The sequence below is a fragment of the Lygodium microphyllum genome, chromosome 12 (assembly GCF_053477565.2).
Source record: "Lygodium microphyllum isolate KBCC chromosome 12, Lygodium_microphyllum_v1.1.10, whole genome shotgun sequence".
NCBI classification, from domain to species: domain Eukaryota; kingdom Viridiplantae; phylum Streptophyta; class Polypodiopsida; order Schizaeales; family Lygodiaceae; genus Lygodium; species Lygodium microphyllum.
Window position 1 is genome coordinate 41,461,016 of NC_141146.1, and position 19,879 is coordinate 41,480,894.

The window sequence follows — 19,879 nt, forward strand, 5'->3', positions numbered from 1 at the left end:
AGCTACATGGTATCCATGCATGAGGATGTAATCACACCACTTTGTGAGTGAAGGAAAATATGACATGAAGAGAAGCAATGGGTCCTTGCCATGAGGTCATATTGTACCATATCATGAATGACACATCTTGCACTGATCGATACAGTGTGAGAGGCATCAATTGGTCTTTTCTAGAAGGAAGAATCACGCCATATCATGGAGGATGCGTGAGCAATATTTGATATGACACAGAAGGCAACAACACACCTCTTTGAAAACCCTTGATTGTGTCATAGTGTATGAACATTGGTAGGGTAAGCTATTGGTCTACAATAGAATGCGTGGAAGATTAGTGTAATCTTTAAAGGACTCCCTATCGTGCCATATCGTCAAGGGCTTCAATTTGTGTTGTCTTTGCTCCTAAAATTTCCTCCGCTCCTTCTCCATGCTCAACAATATGTGTGGGAATGCCTAAGAAATCTCCAAGCAAAGGTAGGTCACCATTGAGGGTTCTTGGATTGTCTCAAATCACAGAGGTTTCTCCCTTGTAAAGGATCCTAGACTTTCCTCTTCAGAATGGTATAGAGTTATCTTACTATGCAATTACAAAGGATATTTTCAACCCTTATTGAAATATTGACCATGTGGTGAACCCTTGTAAAAGTTTTATGTGGAGGACTTTGTACATTCACCATATATACTCTTGTTAAATATCCTATTAAATTTGATGAACAACAATTGGAGATAGCAAAATCTTCTAGCTCCTCCCTTTTGGATGAGGTGGCAAATGAGAAGGATGCAGAGGAATATTTGGACCCTCAGTAAGAAGCATATATTGCTAACAAACTAGATGTTGCCCAATTCTAAGTTGAGATCATTCTTGAAGAAAGCTGTGCAAATGTAGATATTGTGTGTGACTTCCCTTCTTTCTATATTGTTCCTTCTCTTCCAACTTTTCCTATTAAGGACAAGGAATATTTACTACTATCAGACATACAAGGCTCTTTAATTTGATAATGGATTACCATTTAGCAATCATTGCATAGGCTTCTAATACTGCAAATGGCATAGTTGATGTAAAAAATGAATCCAATGAAGAGTTACTTAAACTGGACATCGAAATTGCAGATGACAAGTTTATTGATGCAGGGATGCCCTTTCTCTTTGTTTCAACAATGCAAAGGATGATGAGAAAGAGTTGGAGATTATTGATGAGTACTTGAACCATCTTCAAGAATGAATTGGAATTTCCAATTTCAGTAGAGAGCAGTCAGAGTATGTTAAAGAATTGCAAGATACTAATGAGACAACATCATCAATTAATATATGGAATCCAACTAAGCTAGAGCATGATGAAAACTAGTTGATATTATTATCTTCCATTTTGTAAGATACATTAATATGTTTGAGTTCAACTTTCATTTGATATTCATTTTTTTTACAGTTGGAGATTAAAGATTTTGAAAACTTCTTGGGAAAGGGCAAAGGGTCAAGAGCTAGTGGTAGTTCATTGAAGGACATTACACTATGCCATTACTTGGCAAGGATTGATCCTCATGTTTTCTTAGTATTCCATAACATCTTCTCAAAGAAAGAAACATGGCCTATATTGTGTATTAAAACACTTACAAGACTACTTGGTTTCTCTAGCTTATAGTATAACGCATACAAGGTGATGCTTTTGGAGAAGATAGTAGCAATCAGTATTTTTTGTTACACTTTTGGTTTCTCTGCTTCTAGAGTAGAATACTTTTTGACCCTCTCATCTTATGCTTTGGGAACAAATCAAATTGATATAAAATCCATAGTTGACTACAAGAGAAGAAAATATCTACGTTATAGAGGAAAGATCCCTGAGTTGGAAGATGTAAAAGCTCTTGAGAGCTAGCTTTATACTTTTCTATCTTAAAAAATACTGTGAATTCTCAAGCTTCATTGTCATCTTTAATCTTTATTCTTTGAAACTGTCATCCAAAAAACCAATTGAATAGCTCCTCATTACTTTTTTTGATTCCTCCTCCATATCTTTTGCTTCAAAAAAAAACTTGTATGTACTTGAAAGTGAGAGTTTTCCAAACATTGGCCATTATATGTTGCTAGGGGGCCTTGCTCCTCCACAAAGTAAGGCCCATGGATTTGAAGAATGTGCTACAATACAAGAAAGCAACAACCATTTTGCACAATTTAAAAACTTATCAAAGAAAACTTGGATTAAATATTATCTCTTTTACTAAATAAAACGTGATCATATCCTTTTCTCCCCATGCCTCCTTTATTGCTTGAACAACATTTGTAATTGAATATTTGAACTCTTCTAGATATGTAAATGTTGTCTTTTGTTGATTGAGGAGCATTGGAAAGACATCGAGGTGTCTCCAAACCTCCATCCTTAGAAATGCAAGCTGAGGTGTGCTTGCAATGTTTATCATTATCCTACACATTTCTCTCTAATACTCCCAAGTAATACTCAAATATTTTCTTGTATGGTTTCTTATCTGGCTTTTAAGCCGCCCATAGAGACATCTATCAAGACATCTTTTGTTTTTCTTGAAAGTATTGGATCTTTTCTCAAGTAAACTGACCCCCATGAAAACCCATTTTTGAGAGTAATACCTCACATTTGTCAATACACTCATTTGATAAAGACAGGCTTAATCGGGTACGCATAGTCAAGATGTAACCTGAGAAGTTTGTCAATTGTTCTAATCTCTGTATGCAAAGTATAAATATAACCATTTCTAAGAGCCATTTAAAGAGTGGGATTCCATATATCTTCTATGTTTTCAAATTTACTCAAGTCTATAGAGTCTCTAGTTGGGGCTCTTGTTGTGGGGTGCAAGTTGCTCCAATCTTTAGACCCAACACTTTCAATGCAATAAATACAAGAATATTTTACATTTATCCCATTGCATATTCCAAGCATACATTCGATAGTTTTTAAATTGGTACTCATATGCCATTTTACGTTAAAACGACGAACCCCATCAACCACCAACATTTCTCCTTTAATTTGAGACTGAATAATGTTTGGAATACCTGTATGAGTGAACAACCATTTCAATATTTGATGATTCTCAATTGGTACCTAAGCTGCATCAACCCACCAAATCTCCATCTTGGACTCGAACTTATGTACTAGTCATTGATCTCCACCATTACTATAGTCCAATACCATGTTCATGATGCAAATGCTGACTCTTTCTATCTTTTGTCATTTTTAAATATGTGCATCATCTAACTTTAAGGTAAACTTCAAAACACCATGACATTCCTCCATTGTGATTTTATACATGTGGATCATTATAATTTGCACTCTTCTTAAATCAATCCATATATTGTTAAATACATTGTATTTAAAAATAGATTTTCTTTTTGGCTTTTTGTATGGTATAGACCATTCAATATGAATGTATTTCCCAAAAACATGTGAAATCTTACGATTTATAGTAGTCCTTGCAACTGATACTACAAGGGCCCAAGGCAACCCAAATGCACTTGTTCTATTACATTTAAGATTTTTAAACTGTAATCTAGAGATAACACGATAACCTTTTCAACTAATACCCATAGTATCACATGTTTCTACAATTTCATTTGGGTTTATTGTGTCCTTCAAGTCCTTTACCAATTCTTTGAGAGTTGGACCTCTCAAATGCATATTTTAAGTGACATAAGAGTCTTCAAAATATCTTTCTTATTCGTGGTCTCTTTTAAAAGATTGATTCTCTTCTTACTCTCTTGGATATTAATGTCTGATATGTTAGAGACATATTTCTTTGCAAGATTTAGTCTTATTTTCTTTTCTCTCTTACACAAGCTAGTAATGTTTTTTAATAGTCTCTTCCTCTCTCTGAATTCTATTGGAGTTTCCTTCAAGAGTGTTAGCTTATCTTGTTATGACTTATTACCATTTTCCAAATATCAATCTTATCTGTTTGCTTAAAAATGCTTGTTTATGCAATCAATAATGCTTTTTTCTTTTGTTCAATTGAGCTATGCATGTGTAAGATGTTGAGCATAACCTTGTACAGTAGCCAAGCATCTCGTCATAAACCTTCTCCAATATATATTATGTAGTCATGAATATTGAAAAAAAGAGAAAGTTTACCCATAGAAGGGTTCCTTGGGGTATCACAATCTATTAGCCTCCATCTCATGTGTTAGTACTCAATGATGTATTACTTTTCCCAGATATATAAATCATATCTAGTTGAATGGTACTTGCATGTGCTTGCATCTATGTTACTTGATTGCTAAACATTTTAGCAAATCAATCACAAATGAATCTCACAGTGATAAGAAGGTAAGCACAAAGAAAATAATAGTGAAAGAGAATGATGAAAGAGAATCATGTGTGAAAAGAAGGCGCAAGAGCAAATGAATGCGACTTTGGTGCAAATATCTCAAAAATACAAAAACTCAAGTTTCAAGATAAAAACGACCGAAAAGGTGACCCTAACATAAATTATAAGATGAGGACAATTAATGGCCCACCCCTTCAACAAACCAAATATTCTCTCATTAATCACATCTGAGCAATCAAAATTTGGCAGTTTCATTCTTTTAAAATCTCAACTAATTAGTAACTTAATCATTTTATTACAAGTACTTTTTTTGAAGTGTTTTTGGTCCTAATGATAATTTACTTGAAAAGAGGGGGTTGGTTAGTCACAAACGAGAGAGAGAGAGAGAGAGAGAGAGAGAGAGAGAGAGAGAGAGAGAGAGTGTGTGTGTGTGTGTGTGTGTGAGTGTTTATGAGCCACATGCAAACAATTGGCAAAGAGAGCACAACATTAGTCGAATGCAAAAAGTCTCATATTAGGAAACTTTCCTTGTCATTCCTAGGTTATACACAAAGCACGGAGACGTTGTGTTTAATGTTTGGAAGGAAAGGGGATTTTGGGCTTGGCCTAAATAGAGGGCATGCTGCATCGCACACACACACAAAGAATGTGGCTTGCTTGTATGAAAAGACATGCCTGCTTAGTTTGAATGTGAGCGAGTAAGCAGGTGATGGGCATGCTTCAGGGACTCAATCATGTGAAGCTTGGAGAGGTGGTTGGGGGTGTGTTGAGGGGCGTAAGGGTAAAAATGAGATTCCATCATTTTATATAAGTTCTCGTGTTTGACCATGTTCCAAGTTGTGAACATGTCCCATGTATAGGAAGGGGGCCCTTGATAGCAAGATGGGCAGGAGGAGGAAAATGGACAAAAATGTGCTGTCTACAATTGCTTGTGTTCATCCTTCTTGGGTAGGATGTGCTAACACAGCGCCTAGATCCTCCAGGCTGGCATTGTTAAGCCCAATGCTGTGAAGAAGAAAGCTGTGAAGAATGAATGTTCAAAGGCCCAAAGGCTTGGGATGTTAGATGTAAGAAAGCTGATAAGCCTGGCTCTGCTGCTGCTTCGTAGGCAGCCATGGGGAGACGAGCTGAGCTGGTCCTTCTTCTGATGGGGCATGCGATTCTTGTGCGAAGGAAGATTGGGCATGCGGTTCTTCTCAGCGAAGGAAGATGAAGATTCATTCCCAAGTGAGTGACTGCTTCCGTTTCTGCGGCATGGCACGCACCTTCCAAGCCTATCTTTGATCTGATCTCTGCTCCGTCGGCAGCTGCCCGTCATAAGAAAAGGAGAAAGGAGACCTGCTCTGGCGAACGAATTCCCTGAGAGATGAGAGAGAGACACACGCAATTATGAGTGGTAGAAGGACGCCGTCTCACTCGCTGATGGTCTCTAGCTTGGGCATCCACAACCTTGATCTCCGTATCAGGTGATTCTTGTTGCCTCCTGACGATGATGCAGCAGCAGAAAGCATGGCATCCCGCAGCTCCTGAGGTACCACACGGCCGGACGAGTAGCTCTTCTGAATAATGCTGATAGAACTGGTCTCTGATCTCTCACTGCTTGGTTCTCTTCTAAAGGCATCATCATCGCCATCATCTACATCCTCCACCAGTGGAGTTACCCTGCTCTGTCCGTACCATGAAGGCTTGCGGCCTTTGCTGCTCTTTTTGGCACTACTTCGGGCTGGAGAAGCATCATCTGTTTTGTGGGACAGGGCAGAGATGAAGCAGGCCATCTCCTCCTGTGATATCCTGGTGCTGCTGCTCATCCTGTGCATGGGCAGGAGAAGGTAAGCGTGGCAGGGCTTCAAGTCTGTGTCTGCCGAGAGCGGTGAAGGCCGATGGTTCCCCTTCTCGAGCTCCACCAAGAACTGGTTGGGAAATTCCAGCATCAGCTCGGCTGCCTTTAGCGATTGCTCGTAGAACTCGGAGATTCGGCCATCACATGAGTGCAGCACCTTGATGCAGCAATGATCAGGAGAGGCTCTCTTAAAGACAGGGATGTTTTTGTGGCCAATGTACATACAGTTGCCCATGGCTTATGATCTGAGATATGCAGTAAGCTCTGATGGACTTGAGAGTCTGTCTGGCTGGTGTTGTGATGGATAGATCAATAGATAGACCGTATGGTCTTATTAAGAGCTCCCAACTACTGTGCTGGGAAGATGTGAGGAGTCTATAAAGAAGAAGCTGACGCATCGTCTGAAATATAGGTCGGGAGCAAACCACATGCAGCTAATGACTGACAGATAGAGTGTCAAAACATGAGCCAAACTCTAACAGACAGGAAGTGTGCAGCTCTTCAATGCAACAGCACATCTTGTTTGCTGTTGCAAAAGCAGCCAATGTGGCCTGGCCATCAAAACAAGCTACCTTTACCAGAGCTAGAGCCCACAGCTACAATGACAGGGATCAGTCTGCCGCGAATATCACAAAGCTCCAGCCTCCAGCAGTCAGTCCGGCGTCACTGTAACAAGCTCTCGCTTCCCTCACATGGAACTGGGTGGCTTTCATCCCCGGCGATTTGTCTGCAAAGGTGAACTGAACTCATGAAAACCACCTAGAATTGCAGGGCCCTTACCTTTACAAGGGTGCAGGAGTGTGATTGCACTGTCGCGAACCCAGGAAAAGGATGGTGCCAGTGTCTCCAACCACACCATCCAAATGCAACATCTCTGTGTCAGATGAAGGCAATCCAAGGTTGGGACTCAAGTTTGGAGCCGAAGCTTAGGAGAGGTGTCGGGTGAAATGGGGATATGGTGTAGGGCTTGCTTGTGGGCAAGCTTAGCTTCAGGCCTTTGTTCGCCCATCCAGTCGGTATAAGTGTGCACACACATTCCTTCGTTTCATTTTGTGACTAGCGAGACAGGGCTATGCCTGTGTTGCAGTGTCTGACCCATTGGAACACCTACACTTGTACATCCCGAGAGCACCAATCCAAGTCAGAAGTCAGTACCATCCCTCCCTACGCTTGGAGATTTTAAGAGAGCAATTCTGCAATGCCATGCCCGAGTCAGCACAAGAGAACAACCTCCCAATGGAACATGCAAGAGAAACCTCCACCAGTAAAGTTTTGAAGCTCGACTTTCAGGGCCTTTTGCCGTACCACTCAGTTTACTTATTCGGCCCTGAAAAAACTCTTCCTGCTTTCTTTCTTTCTCCATCAGAGATCTTCCTTGCTCCAATTTCAGGTTAAGGGAAGTAGGTGGTAGAGCACCCGAGCTTCCTGCTTTCTTTCTTTCTCCATCTGAGATCTTCCTTGCTCCAATTTCAGGTTAAGGGAAGTTGGTGGTAGAGCACCCGAGCTTCCCATCTAGAGCTAGGGCTGCTGCGCTCGACTCAACAATCAAGACACATCCAACACTTAACTATTATTTTCCTACACACATGCCAACAAATCCTACTAGGAAGCAATCAAGTGTGATCATTTGAACATGTCATTTTGTGAGGAATGTGTAGACCACCAAGAAACTGCCGTACCACTCGGTTTACTTATTGGGTCCTGAAACAACTCTTCTTGCTTTCTTTCTTTCTCCATCACACAAATCTTCCTTGCTCCAATTTCAGGCGAAGGGAAGTATGTGGTAGAGCACCCGAGCTTCTCATCTACAGCTAAGGCTTCTCCACTTGATGCAACAATCTCAAGACACATCCAACACTTAATTAGTATTTTCCTACACACATGCCAACAAATCCTACTAGGAAGCAATCAAGTATGGTCATTTGAACATGTCATTTTGTGAGGAATGTGTAGACCACTAAGCTAGCAAACTAGAAAAGCATTTGGTTGATTATTCCCAATGAAGACTTCTTTAGCCCAATTTTTCCCATGGGCTTCACCCAAGATAATAATGTGGAATTATGGCATAGAAGGATTGGTCATGTCAATTTGCAAAGATTGAAGAAAATGCAATCAAGACAGATAGTTCGTGGTCTACCACATTTTGGATATGTGAATTTTGATCATGTATGTGAGGCTTGTCAATTTGGCAAGCAATCCAGATTGCCATTTCCAAAGAGGGGGAGAATAAGCAACTATCCTTTGGAAATGGTACACTCAGATATTTGGGGCCCATGTCAAAATGTTTCCATGAGTGGAAAATGTAGATTCTATATCACCTTCATTGATGATTTTAGCAGAATAACTTGGGTGTACTTTATGCATCATAAAAGTGAAGCATTTGAAAAGTTTTTGGAATTTAAATCTATGGCTGAAAAGAAGTTTGGATGCTACATAAAATGTTTGAGATCAGATAATGGTGGAGAGTACATGTCATATGAGTTTTGTGACTTCTTGAGAGATCATGGTATCAAAAGGCAATTGACATGCAGGTACACACCTCAACAAAATGGTGTGGCTGAAAGGAAGAATCGGATTATTGCAAAGGTTGCAAGGGCAATCATGAACCAAATGAACGTGCCATTCTCATATTGGGTAGAAGCTGTGCATATTGCAGTTCACATTATGAATAGAAAACCTACATCCTTGACTCATAATATGTCACCATATGAGAAAATGTATGGCAAGAAACCCACTGTTACATACTTCAGAGCCTTTGGATGTGTTTGCTATGTTCATGTTACAGATGATTTGAGAAAGAAGATGGAACCAAAGGCTTTGGTTCCATCTTCTTTCTCAAATCATCTGGAACATACTTTAGAGTCTTTGGATGTGTTTGTTATGTTCATGTTCCAGATGATTTGAGAAAGAAGATGGAACCAAAGGCTGTGAAATGCATTTTCCTTGGATATCCTGATGAGAAGAAGGGATACAAATGCTATGATCCAATGAGTAAGGAAGTATACATAAGCAATGATGACACCCAAAGAAGCATAAAGACAAGGCACAAAAGAATCCAAGCATGCATCTTATTTTTATGTTTTGTCAAGAGAATAATACTACATTGTTACAAAATCACCAAAAAGAGATAGAGATATGAGGGGGCCACATCCACATCCACATCCACATCCACATCCACATCCACATCCATCACAAATAAATGGTATACACAAAAGTATTACATGCATGCATTTGTGAAGGGTAGGAATACTGAAAATTAAAGGCCAAAGGTCTTATATTATCAAATGTATCAAAAAATTCAAAGAAATAATAAAATACGAAGGGGTGTCCTTTTTGGGGAAGAGATAGGGTGGAGTGCACAAGTGGTTATGTGCCTCTTTTCCTTCCGTCTCTCCTCTACAATCACATATTCTCATTTTGGTGGTGCAAAAAGTTGTTCTCTCTCCTCTCTCCTTTGTCTTTTGTGCAAAAATTTATCTTTTCCCTTTTGTTATTGCATAATGGTTGAAGCTATGGATGAAGATGATGAAGATGAAAAACTGGTTCATTATTGAAAGAAAGATTTATGGTTTCTTTTCAATTTTTGAGATTAATGGCAGAGCCATACACATAGATTTTGTGTGCTTTGTCCCTGGTTTTGTGGTTGATTATGTTCGTGGAAGGGTTGCTCTCAAGCAGGGATGTCAGATTTAGTGAATATGAATCATGGTACATGCCCAAAATTGCAGTGGATGTTGATTCCTATGAAAGCAGTGATGATGATAGCTATGGAAGGAAAATTTCAGCAAACAACAAGGCTAAAAATTAGCATGTGGAAGATGCTTCAGGACCTCAAGAGAATGTGGAAAGCGGTGGTAGTTATAGTCCATGGAGTGGTAGGTTGAGAAGTGCACAAAGGAATGCAGAAGTTGCGAAAGGAAAGAGACCTAAGGCTGAAAGTTCAGAAGATGAATCTATAGATGATGAGTATGGCATTTCGCATGTTAAAACACATGGCACTAGAAGTGCAGGAAAGTATGTTCTACCACATGCTAGATCAGTTGAGACACATGGTAGTGCACCTCAATTGAGAAGGTCGAAACGGGTAACGTATATGATAGATTGACTTATAATGGGTTCATGAAGATGCATTATGCATACATGGTTTCTTATGTACAACATGTGGAGCCTGTCAAGATTGTGGGAGAGAAGGAAGGAGTCTCGCTTGAAGCTTTCTTGCTTGCACAATGGGGGAATACACACAAGGGTGGAGGCTGAAAACAGTTTTCCTCTTCTTAGTTGTGTAAGCCAAAAGAACTCAAATACAAAGAAATAGAAGAACCCTATATATGGGTCTCAAACCAAACTCAACTAACTAAGGTGGCATACTAACTGAGCCACGAACTAGAGTAGATAAGGATAGCTATCATGTAGCTATTATTCATGGGCGGTGTACCAACCGCGTCTACAACTGACAAGTCGGTGACATAAATACACAACGGTCACCCTGGCGTATCACGAGTGGAGCTCGATATCTCAACACTCCCCCTCAAGCTCAATCCCAATTCCTGCACACCAAGCAGGTCTCTGAACTTGCGCAGCTTCTCTGCGCCCAATGCCTTCGTGAATATGTCAGCTACCTGATCCTCTGTGCTGACATAAACTAGATCAATAAGACCTAGTAAAACCCTCTCCCGCACATAGTGATAATGCACCTCAATGTGCTTTGTTCTAGCATGATAGACTGGGTTATTTGCCAAGTGTATACTACTCATGTTGTCACAATAAATGACAACTGGCCCATCTGTAGACTGATGCATATCATAAAGTAGCTTATGCAACCAAGCTACCTCACATGCAGCCATTGCTGCACCCCTGTACTCAGCCTCTGTGCTCGACAAGGCAACTGTAGGCTGTTTCTTGCTGCTCCAAGTGACTGCAGCACTCCCAAAAGAGAACACATATCCACTGGTAGATCGTCTATCAGAAATACTACTAGCCCAATCAGCATCAGTGTATCCATATAACTGTATCTGAACCCCAGTCTCATAAAGTAGTCCATACTGCAATGTGGGTTTCACATACCTGAGTATGCGTCTAACCGTATCCAAATGCGGTTTCCTTGGAGCCTGCATAAACTGACTTACCAATCTAATAGCATAGCTCAAATCTGGCCTGGTAATAGTCATATAAATCAAACTTCCTATTATGCGTCTGTACATAGTAGGGTCTTCTAGAAGCTCACCTGCATCTGTGCTCAGCTTCCCATTCTGCTCCAAAGGAACTGAAATAGGCTTACAGCCTGTCATCCCATATTTGGACAGCATGTCCAATCCATACTGCCTCTGCAAGAGTTGTATCCCACTTGGTGATCTAATCACCTCAATGCCCAAGAAATAACGCAGCTCTCCCAAATCCTTCATCTCAAACTTCTGCTTCAATAGCATTTTCACATGAAGGATATCTTCATCACTGTCACCTGTCATAATCAAATCATCAACATAAATGACAAGTAGCATAATACATTTCTCTGTTTTTCTCACATAAAGTGAGAAATCTGCCTTGGAAATCTGAAAGCCAATAGTGACAAGATACTGTCCTATCTTGTCAGACCATGCTCTAGGTGCTTGCTTCAAGCCATACAAGGCTTTCTTCAACCTGCAAACAAACTCAGGATGAACAGCATGCACATAACCTGGTGGCTGCTCCATATAGACCTCTTCTTGCAAATCACCATGCAAGAAGGCATTCTTTACATCCATCTGATGTAAAGACCATCCCTTTGATGCAGCCATAGCAATGACTGCTCTTACGGTTGCCATCCTTGCAACCGGACTGAATGTTTCTTCATAGTCAATGCCATATGTTTGTGCATACCCCTTGACTACTAATATTGCCTTGTATCTGTTCACAGAACCATCTGCATTGTGCTTCACCTTATAAACCCACTTACAGCAAATTGCATTTTTACCTTTAGGCAAAGGTACCAATTCCCATGTAGCATTTGCTTCCAAGGCATCCATTTCTTCATCCATGGCTTTCTCCCATTTTTCTTTTCCCATGGCTTGCTCAAAAGAAATGGGTTCTGGTTCCTGTATCACTTTGACCATATATGCATAGTGAATGGCTGTAAATCCATCATATTTCAGCCTATCCACAGGATACCTAGCTCTCGTAGACCTGCGCAAAGTAGGTTCACTCCCAGGTGCTCTCAAAACATCCCTCGTCTTCCTTACTCCAGGTGTAACAATAGAAGGAATACCCAACTCATCATCAATGCTCTGCTCTGAGCCACTGGATTCACCATCCACATAAGAGTGACCTGCATTCACATCAAACATGGGCTGATCAACCTTCTCTTTTCCTTTTCGTGATACCTGCATACCACTATCTGCATTGCTTTGAGAAGATTCTCCTGATCTCAATCTACCTGTCCATGGCGAAGAATGTGAACCACTGCTAGAGGACGCTCCAAGTCCACTAATATTTTGTGACTGCTGCTGTGAATTCTGTGCAGCATTACCATTTTGTGCATCTACATCATCAATCACATTTACTGGTTTATACCAGCTACTCATCTCATCAAAAACAACATCTCTGCTCACTGTAAACTTACGAGTAGAAGGGTTATAGCATCTATACCCTTTTTGCTGCAGAGAGTAACCAATAAAGATGCACTTCTCAGCTTTTGGATCCAACTTGGATCTCAGCTCATCTGGCACATGTACATAGGCAATGCAACCAAAAATTTTCAAATGAGAAATATCTGGTTTCCTACCAGTATACCTCTCCTCTGGAGTCATTCCATGTATTGCTGCAGTGGGAGTCCTGTTCATTATGTAGACTGCTGTAGCAACTGCTTCAGCCCAATAAAAATCTGGCAAGTCTTTTTCATTGAGCATGGCACGAGATACCTCTCCAATATGCCTGTTTTTCCTTTCTGCAATTCCATTTTGTTGTGGGGTATAACTGCATGAATATTGCTGCTTTATGCCATGCTCCTGCAAGAACCTTGCAAACTCATTTGAGAGGTACTCTCCCCCTCCATCTGACCTTAGGCATTTTATTTGCAGACCTGTTTCTTTTTCAACCATAGCTTTAAGGGTTTTGAAATGCCCAAAAACTTCACTTTTCTTTTTCATAAAATACACCCAAACTTTTTTGCTATAGTCATCAATAAAAGTGACAAAATAATGACAGCCTCCAAGAGATGCAGCTTTAGTAGTCCACACATCAGAGTGGATTAATTCCAATGGCTTCTCACTCTCTTGAACATGTCTAGGAAACGGTTTCCTTGCCTGTTTTCCAAACTAACAGGCTTCACATACCTTATGCATTTCTGCAACCTTGAATTTTGGCAATCCTGCAACAATATTTTGGGCCTGCATTGATTTAAGTCGCTGTACATTAACATGACCAATGCGTTTATGCCAGATATCAATATTTGCAACTACACCGGTCCCATGTGCAAACATTGCTGCACTCAATTCAGACATGTCTGCATCCAATGTAAACATTCTGCCCTTCTTCTTTCCTTTTGCTATCAAGCGACCTTTATTTTTCATATCCTCAACAAAGCATCCATGAGGATTAAATCTAACCTGCAAGCCCTGCTCAACCATTTGACCAACAGAAACCAGATTCTTGGTGATATTCGGGACATGAAATACATCGGACAGGTATTTCTTTTTCCCATCCTGCATAGAGAAGGGAATTTTTTCAATCTGCACAATAGAATGTGCAGTATCATCACCAGTCTCCACAAATCCTGGTTTTTCCATTTTCCTTGCATCTTCCATCCATTCTGCATGACCTGTCATGTGGTTTGATGCACCTGAGTCAACATACCATACATCATTGCTTTCTTCTGCACTTGTCACAGAATTGTTCATGTGCTGCACCATGAACAAATGCTCATTTCTGTCATCACCCTATCTGCTAGAAGATGCATAATTCCCTTGTTGCAGTTTTCCATTCATGATGTCATTCTGCTTTTTATAGCAGTCTTTAGCCATATGACCCATTTTACCACAGTAGTAGCATTCAACATTGTTGTTTGTATTTTGACCTCTTTGCCATCCACCACGACCTCTTTGGCTCCCCCTGCCTCTAGAGTTACCACGTCCTCCTCCATAGGACTGGTTTTCTTGAGTTTGCTGCATATTCTGATTTCTGCCACGGCCTCCAAATCGGCCTCCTCTACCTCTGCCTCTACCTCTTCCAGCATTTGAGTAGAAGACAGCTTCTTTTGAAGTTCCTCCTGAAGAAGATGCACCACCATTTCTCTGCTCCTCAGAAATTAGAAGAGCAATCAACTCCTCAAAATCAGGAAATCTTTCACGAACTGAAATGGATGTCCGAAACTGTGCATAATCCTTTCCTAGACCATTCAAGGTCACAGAAACTAAATCATCATCTTCCACTGGCGACCCAATGGAAGCAAATGCATCTGCAATCTTCTTCACCTTCATGTGGTAGTCGTTGATGCTCATATTTTCTCTTTGCACATTATGCAACTCTTGCTTGAGCTGCATTTTCCTGGCTTGAGTATTTGTGCTGTACACTTTTGACAAAGTATCCCACGCCTCCTTTGGCGTACTTGCATCCTGAATATGCACAATCATAAAGTCTGAAATACTGATAGACAGCCAGTACATAACTTTCCTGGCTCTCTCATGCCATGCTTTGAATGCCTGCATTTGCTGTTGATTGGGAACATCAGGAAGAACTGGTTCTTCTTCATTTCCTGCAACAAATTCCCAATATCATTTTCCCATAAGGAAATTCGTCATTCTAAACTTCCATGCTTGGAAGTTGTTCTTGTCAAGCTTTTCAGTGACAATCTGTGAAAGAGAATCAGATGCCATTACAGAAGACTGCAAAAAATTCTGTCACTGCAAAAACCACAGCTTCACCCTCACAAGGGAAAATCTGTAAAATTGGAGAAAGTGGTATTTGACCACACTGTCACTTTCTAGTGACGATTTTGCATCAACAGGCAACAGGGATGATTCTGTAACTCCCAATGTCTCTGCGCACAAGCATACAATGCAATTTTCACAGTAACTATTCACCGACCTGTAGAACAGTGGCTGCACATCATAAAATTGGGCCTTTTCCTGAGTGTGTGCAGAAAACTTCCGCCTCCTAAACAGGCCCCGAAATGGCCTCAAATCAAAAAAACAAGGTCGCCAAGGGCTAAAGCCTTCTCCCGCAGCATATACTGCCCTCTTGCTTCACCGCGAAGGGCGTCTCAACCTGAGACAATGCACTCCTGCACTTTCCGGCTGTGCTACCTGCAGAGATCTGCTCCCAAAATAGAAAATGAAAGCAACACTGCTCCTCTTACCAGAACACCGCGAGCTTGGCTTGCTTTCTTGAGCTCCTTACTACGAACAAGGCTCTGATACCATGTCAAGATTGTGGGAGAGAAGGAAGGAGTCTCGCTTGAAGCTTTCTTGCTTGCACAATGGGGGAATACACACAAGGGTGGAGGCTGAAAAAAATTTTCCTCTTCTTAGTTGTGTAAGCCAAAAGAACTCAAATACAAAGAAATAGAAGGACCCTATATATGGGTCTCAAACCAAACTCAACTAACTAAGGTGGCATACTAACTGAGCCACGAACTAGAGTAGATAAGGATAGCTATCATGTAGCTATTATTCATGGGCGGTGTACCAATCCGTCTACAACTGACAAGTCGGTGACATAAATACACAACGGTCACCCTGGCGTATCACGAGTGGAGCTCGATATCTCAACAGAGCCTACTTGCTTTGAAGAAGCAGTAGAGAGCAAAGAGTGGAGACAAGCAATGGATGAAGAGATGGATGCACCAAGGAAAATCAAGACTTGGGATTTGGTGAAATTGCCTCATGGCAAGAAATCCCTTGGATGTAAATGGGTTTATAAAGTCAAATGTAAGTCGGATTGTTCCCTTGAGAGGTATAAAGCAAGGCTAGTTGCAAAAGGATATGCACAAACTTATGGTTTGGACTATGAAGAAACATTTAGTCCAGTAGCTAAAATGACGACAGTGATTGAGAAGAGTTCTTACGTATGTGAAGAAGACGTTTGGCTATGGCTTGTTTTATGAAAAAGGAATCAAGACTACATTGTTTGGATACTCAGATGCAGAGACTGGGCAGGTAGCTCTATGGATAGAAGATCTACTAGTGGCTATGCATTCTCATTTGGTTCAGTCATAATAAGTTGGAGCAGTAAGAAGCAACCTATAGTTGCTCTATCAAGCACTGAAGCAAAGTATAGAGGTATTGCATTGGCAGCATGTGAGCAGACATGACTGAGATTGATCTTATATGACATGGGGATAGAGATTGATCGTGGAGTCATTATGTATTGTGACAATGTTAGCAGCATAATGTTGGCAAAGAACCCAGTCTACCATGCAAGGACAAAACTCATAGAAGTGCATTATCACTTCATTAGAGAAAAAGTCATTGATGTGGAGACCACTTGACTCGGCCCACCTGACTCGACCACTCGGCCAACAACACCATTCGGCCCTTGGCCCATTAGCCTCGACCCATTAGCGTCGACCCTCGGCCCTCGGCCCTCTTGAATTGGCCCTCGGCCTTCGGCCCATTCGGACTAGTTACCATTTGGCACTCGGCCCGTCCGAGTGAGTTCACTCGGCCTACAACCCCATTTGGCCCTCGGCCCATCGTAGTGACACACTCGGCCCCTGCAACTTAGACGAATAACCCAAAGATGGACAAGACAGCCAGACGTGGGTCAACAAGCCTACTAGGCCTAAAACGAAGCGAGAGGGTACGTAAGCCATTTAGACACTTGTTTTCTATACTCACCCTGAATTTTCACACCTGAAGTACACTTAAGGTTAGTGGAAAGCGTGATTGAGCACAAGTGCCCAGGAAAGAATACACATAGAGGGGTAAATTGAGGATTGCATGCAATAAGTCAAGGAACTCACTCAAATAAACACCTCAAGGAACCCACCAGTAGAAGAAGATCCCAAGACATAGATGGACAACCAAGGTACAAAGTAGGACCAAGCAAGCAGCACTAAAGAAGTGGATCTCACTAGCTTGTGCAACCTAATCGACAGCTTGGTAGAGCACGAGAACGCGATCATGTTAGATGAAAGCTCAGACTGTAGGCCGAACGAGAAACTCGACTTAGGAGTTTTTTGCAAAGGCGATCTAGTAGCTGGTAAATAGCTACAATGCGCACATTCGATATGAGCACCGCGGTAGAACAACAAAAGCCATCATAACAGACTTGGAGGGTGAACGAAAGCTAGCCTACAAGGCATTGCAAAGGCATAGTGAAATACAACCAGGACCAACGTGCTAGGAGCTTAAGGCAGAATGCAGAATTGCGTGAGGTATAGCGGGTGCTTAACCTGGCAGGTGGGAATCAGACCAATCATGAGAGAGCCCTAGAAGAAGACTTGACATTGAGTAAGCTTCTCATGAAACGATTTCTCAATAACACCACATCAGAGCAGAGTGCTGCAGCACTAGCGACATCATTACTAACAGGATTAGGAATAAACCAATGCTCTAGGGGCTAGTCTAGAATCCCAATCATTGCAAAGCAATTCGACAAGTACCAACCCCATGACGACCCATACATCTTTGTAGAGCGATTCGAGAAAGTTTGCAAGGCCAATGGCCTCACCAACTTGACTCAACTCTCTTAAGCATTTGGGCTTTGCTTAGGCGACAAGGGTAGGACTTGGTACACGAGTCTAGATGCTGAAGAACGAGCGGATTTTAATGGCCTTAAAGACCTCTTCATCAAGAGGTTCTCCAAGCCCGGATACTCTGACAATCTGCTAGTGAGACTGATGAATGTCAAGCAAAAGAAGAAAGAGGACATTCACGACTATGCCACCCACGTAAGGAGCCTCTTCAAGAGAATCCCCGTGGGCGAATGGCCTACCGAGAGAGCAGTGTCCACCGTATTTATCAGTGGAATACGGAGCGAGGAGCTGTATAAGGCCTTGGTAGGTAATTCGAGCTTGCAGTGAGAATCGATGACTAGGGTGTTTAAAGAGGCAATTCGAGTGGATGACCAGCTGTGAGAATCGATGACTAGGGTGTTTAAAGAGGCAATTCGAGTGGATGACCAGCTGAAAGAACGGAGCTCCAAGAGCTCAAATTCAAAAGAAACCAACTCGCAAAGTTCGGAGAGAGCATCAGTCTCTAGCGAACAATTAGGTCCAACATCCCAGGACAAGGGGAAGGCCTTTGAGACAAACCAAGACTTGACTGAGGTGAAAATGGAGATAGCCAAACTGCAGGATATGTTGAGACGACCAACACACTTTCACGTACAATGCATGTATCGTGGCGGAAGCCACTTGCCGGCCGAGTGTCAAGACCCTAGGTCAGGACCTTACACTAATTGCGGTAGATTTGGTCACGACGTTACACATTGTAGATTACCAAGAAGAATCCCTTTTTCACAACCCTACGACCAACCATACCTAGCAAGTAGACCCCAAAAATTCTTTGGAAGGGCGGTCCCATTGGCCCTTCCTGTGCCTAACGATGTTAAACCGGTTGTTAGCCTAAGGGTACACAAACGGAGGAGCAAAGAAAGCCGCAGGATCTCTCGAAGAGATTTACGAAGTTCAAGAAGGGTGACAGGGTAGTGATCTTGTTGGGTGCCAAACGCCAAGGGCAAATGAATGAACCCATCGAGGGACTAGCCAAGGTCAAGGAGGTGAACCTAGCTTAGGAAGGGAAGGCACCCTGACCGGTCTTAATTGCTGATGACTTGACTGAGGAAGAGGAGACAAGTCTTTTTGCTCTCTTGCGAGAGTATGTAGACATGTTCACTTGGTCCTTGGAGGAGATTAAGGGGGTGGATCCGAGTGTAGTGACCCATAACATACCCATGACACCAGACGCAACATCGGTCAAGCAACGGCCATACCCATGAATCCAAAACATGCTCATGTAATCAAAGAAGAGATTGACAAGTTGATGAAAGGAGGATTCATCTACGAAATTGAGCACATGGACTGGGTGTCACCCATAGTCATAGTAATGAAGAAGAACGGAAAGATTAGAGTGTGCGTCAATTACAAGAAGGTGAACGTTGCCACTAAGAGAGACACTTACCCATTGTTGTACACCGATCACATGCTCAAAAGAATGGCGGGCAAAGAGGCCTACAACTTCCTGGATGGCTTCTCTGGATACAATCAGGTGTAAATGCATCCTGCCGAGACAGGCATAAGACTGCCTTCACCAATGAATGGGGTGTCTTTGCTTACATAGTCATGCCCTTTAGGTTGACTAATGCCCTAACCACCTTTCAACGCCTCATGTGCACCATATTTAAAGAGGTGAATAGGTTGAAGGTGAATCAAATTAAAACCAATCAAGATCAAGTAAACGCAATAAACACTTAAGAAACGGGTGACACAGGAGGGATGTCACAAACCAAGTCTGAAGAGGAGAATTTGTATTGGAGTTTAATGTTGTCCTTCAACAAACATAAAATCTTTATTTTTAGCAAATTCTTGTATGTATAATAATTATAGCACTAATGGGGAGTATGGTTCATGATAGGAATGAGAGATGTGGCAACAAGACCGGGCCCATCGACTCCCCTTGAATTTGTATTGGAGTTTAATGTTGTCCTTCAACAAACATAAAATCTTTATTTTCAGCAAATTCTTGTGTGTATAATAATTATAGCACTAATGGGGAGTATGGTTCATGACAGGAACAAGAGATGTGGCAACAAGACTGGTCCCATTGACTCCCCTTCATAGAAG

General features: G+C 41.6%; 1 protein-coding gene across 1 annotated transcript; it reads right to left on the reverse strand.

Annotated features, from left to right (window-relative positions):
• Window positions 1–4,777: 4,777 nt before the first annotated feature.
• Window positions 4,778–6,481, reverse strand: LOC148027672 (uncharacterized). Its single transcript, XM_087689363.1, has one exon. It carries the CDS (start codon window positions 6,356–6,358, stop codon window positions 5,696–5,698), a length of 663 nt encoding a protein of 220 aa, XP_087545489.1. The 5' UTR covers window positions 6,359–6,481; the 3' UTR covers window positions 4,778–5,695.
• Between the last annotated feature and the right edge of the window lie 13,398 nt (window positions 6,482–19,879).

What these genes read in the sequence shown, in the direction of transcription:
- LOC148027672 (XM_087689363.1), bottom strand. Translation starts at nt 6,358, where the DNA reads ATGGGCAACTGTATGTACATTGGCCACAAAAACATCCCTGTCTTTAAG.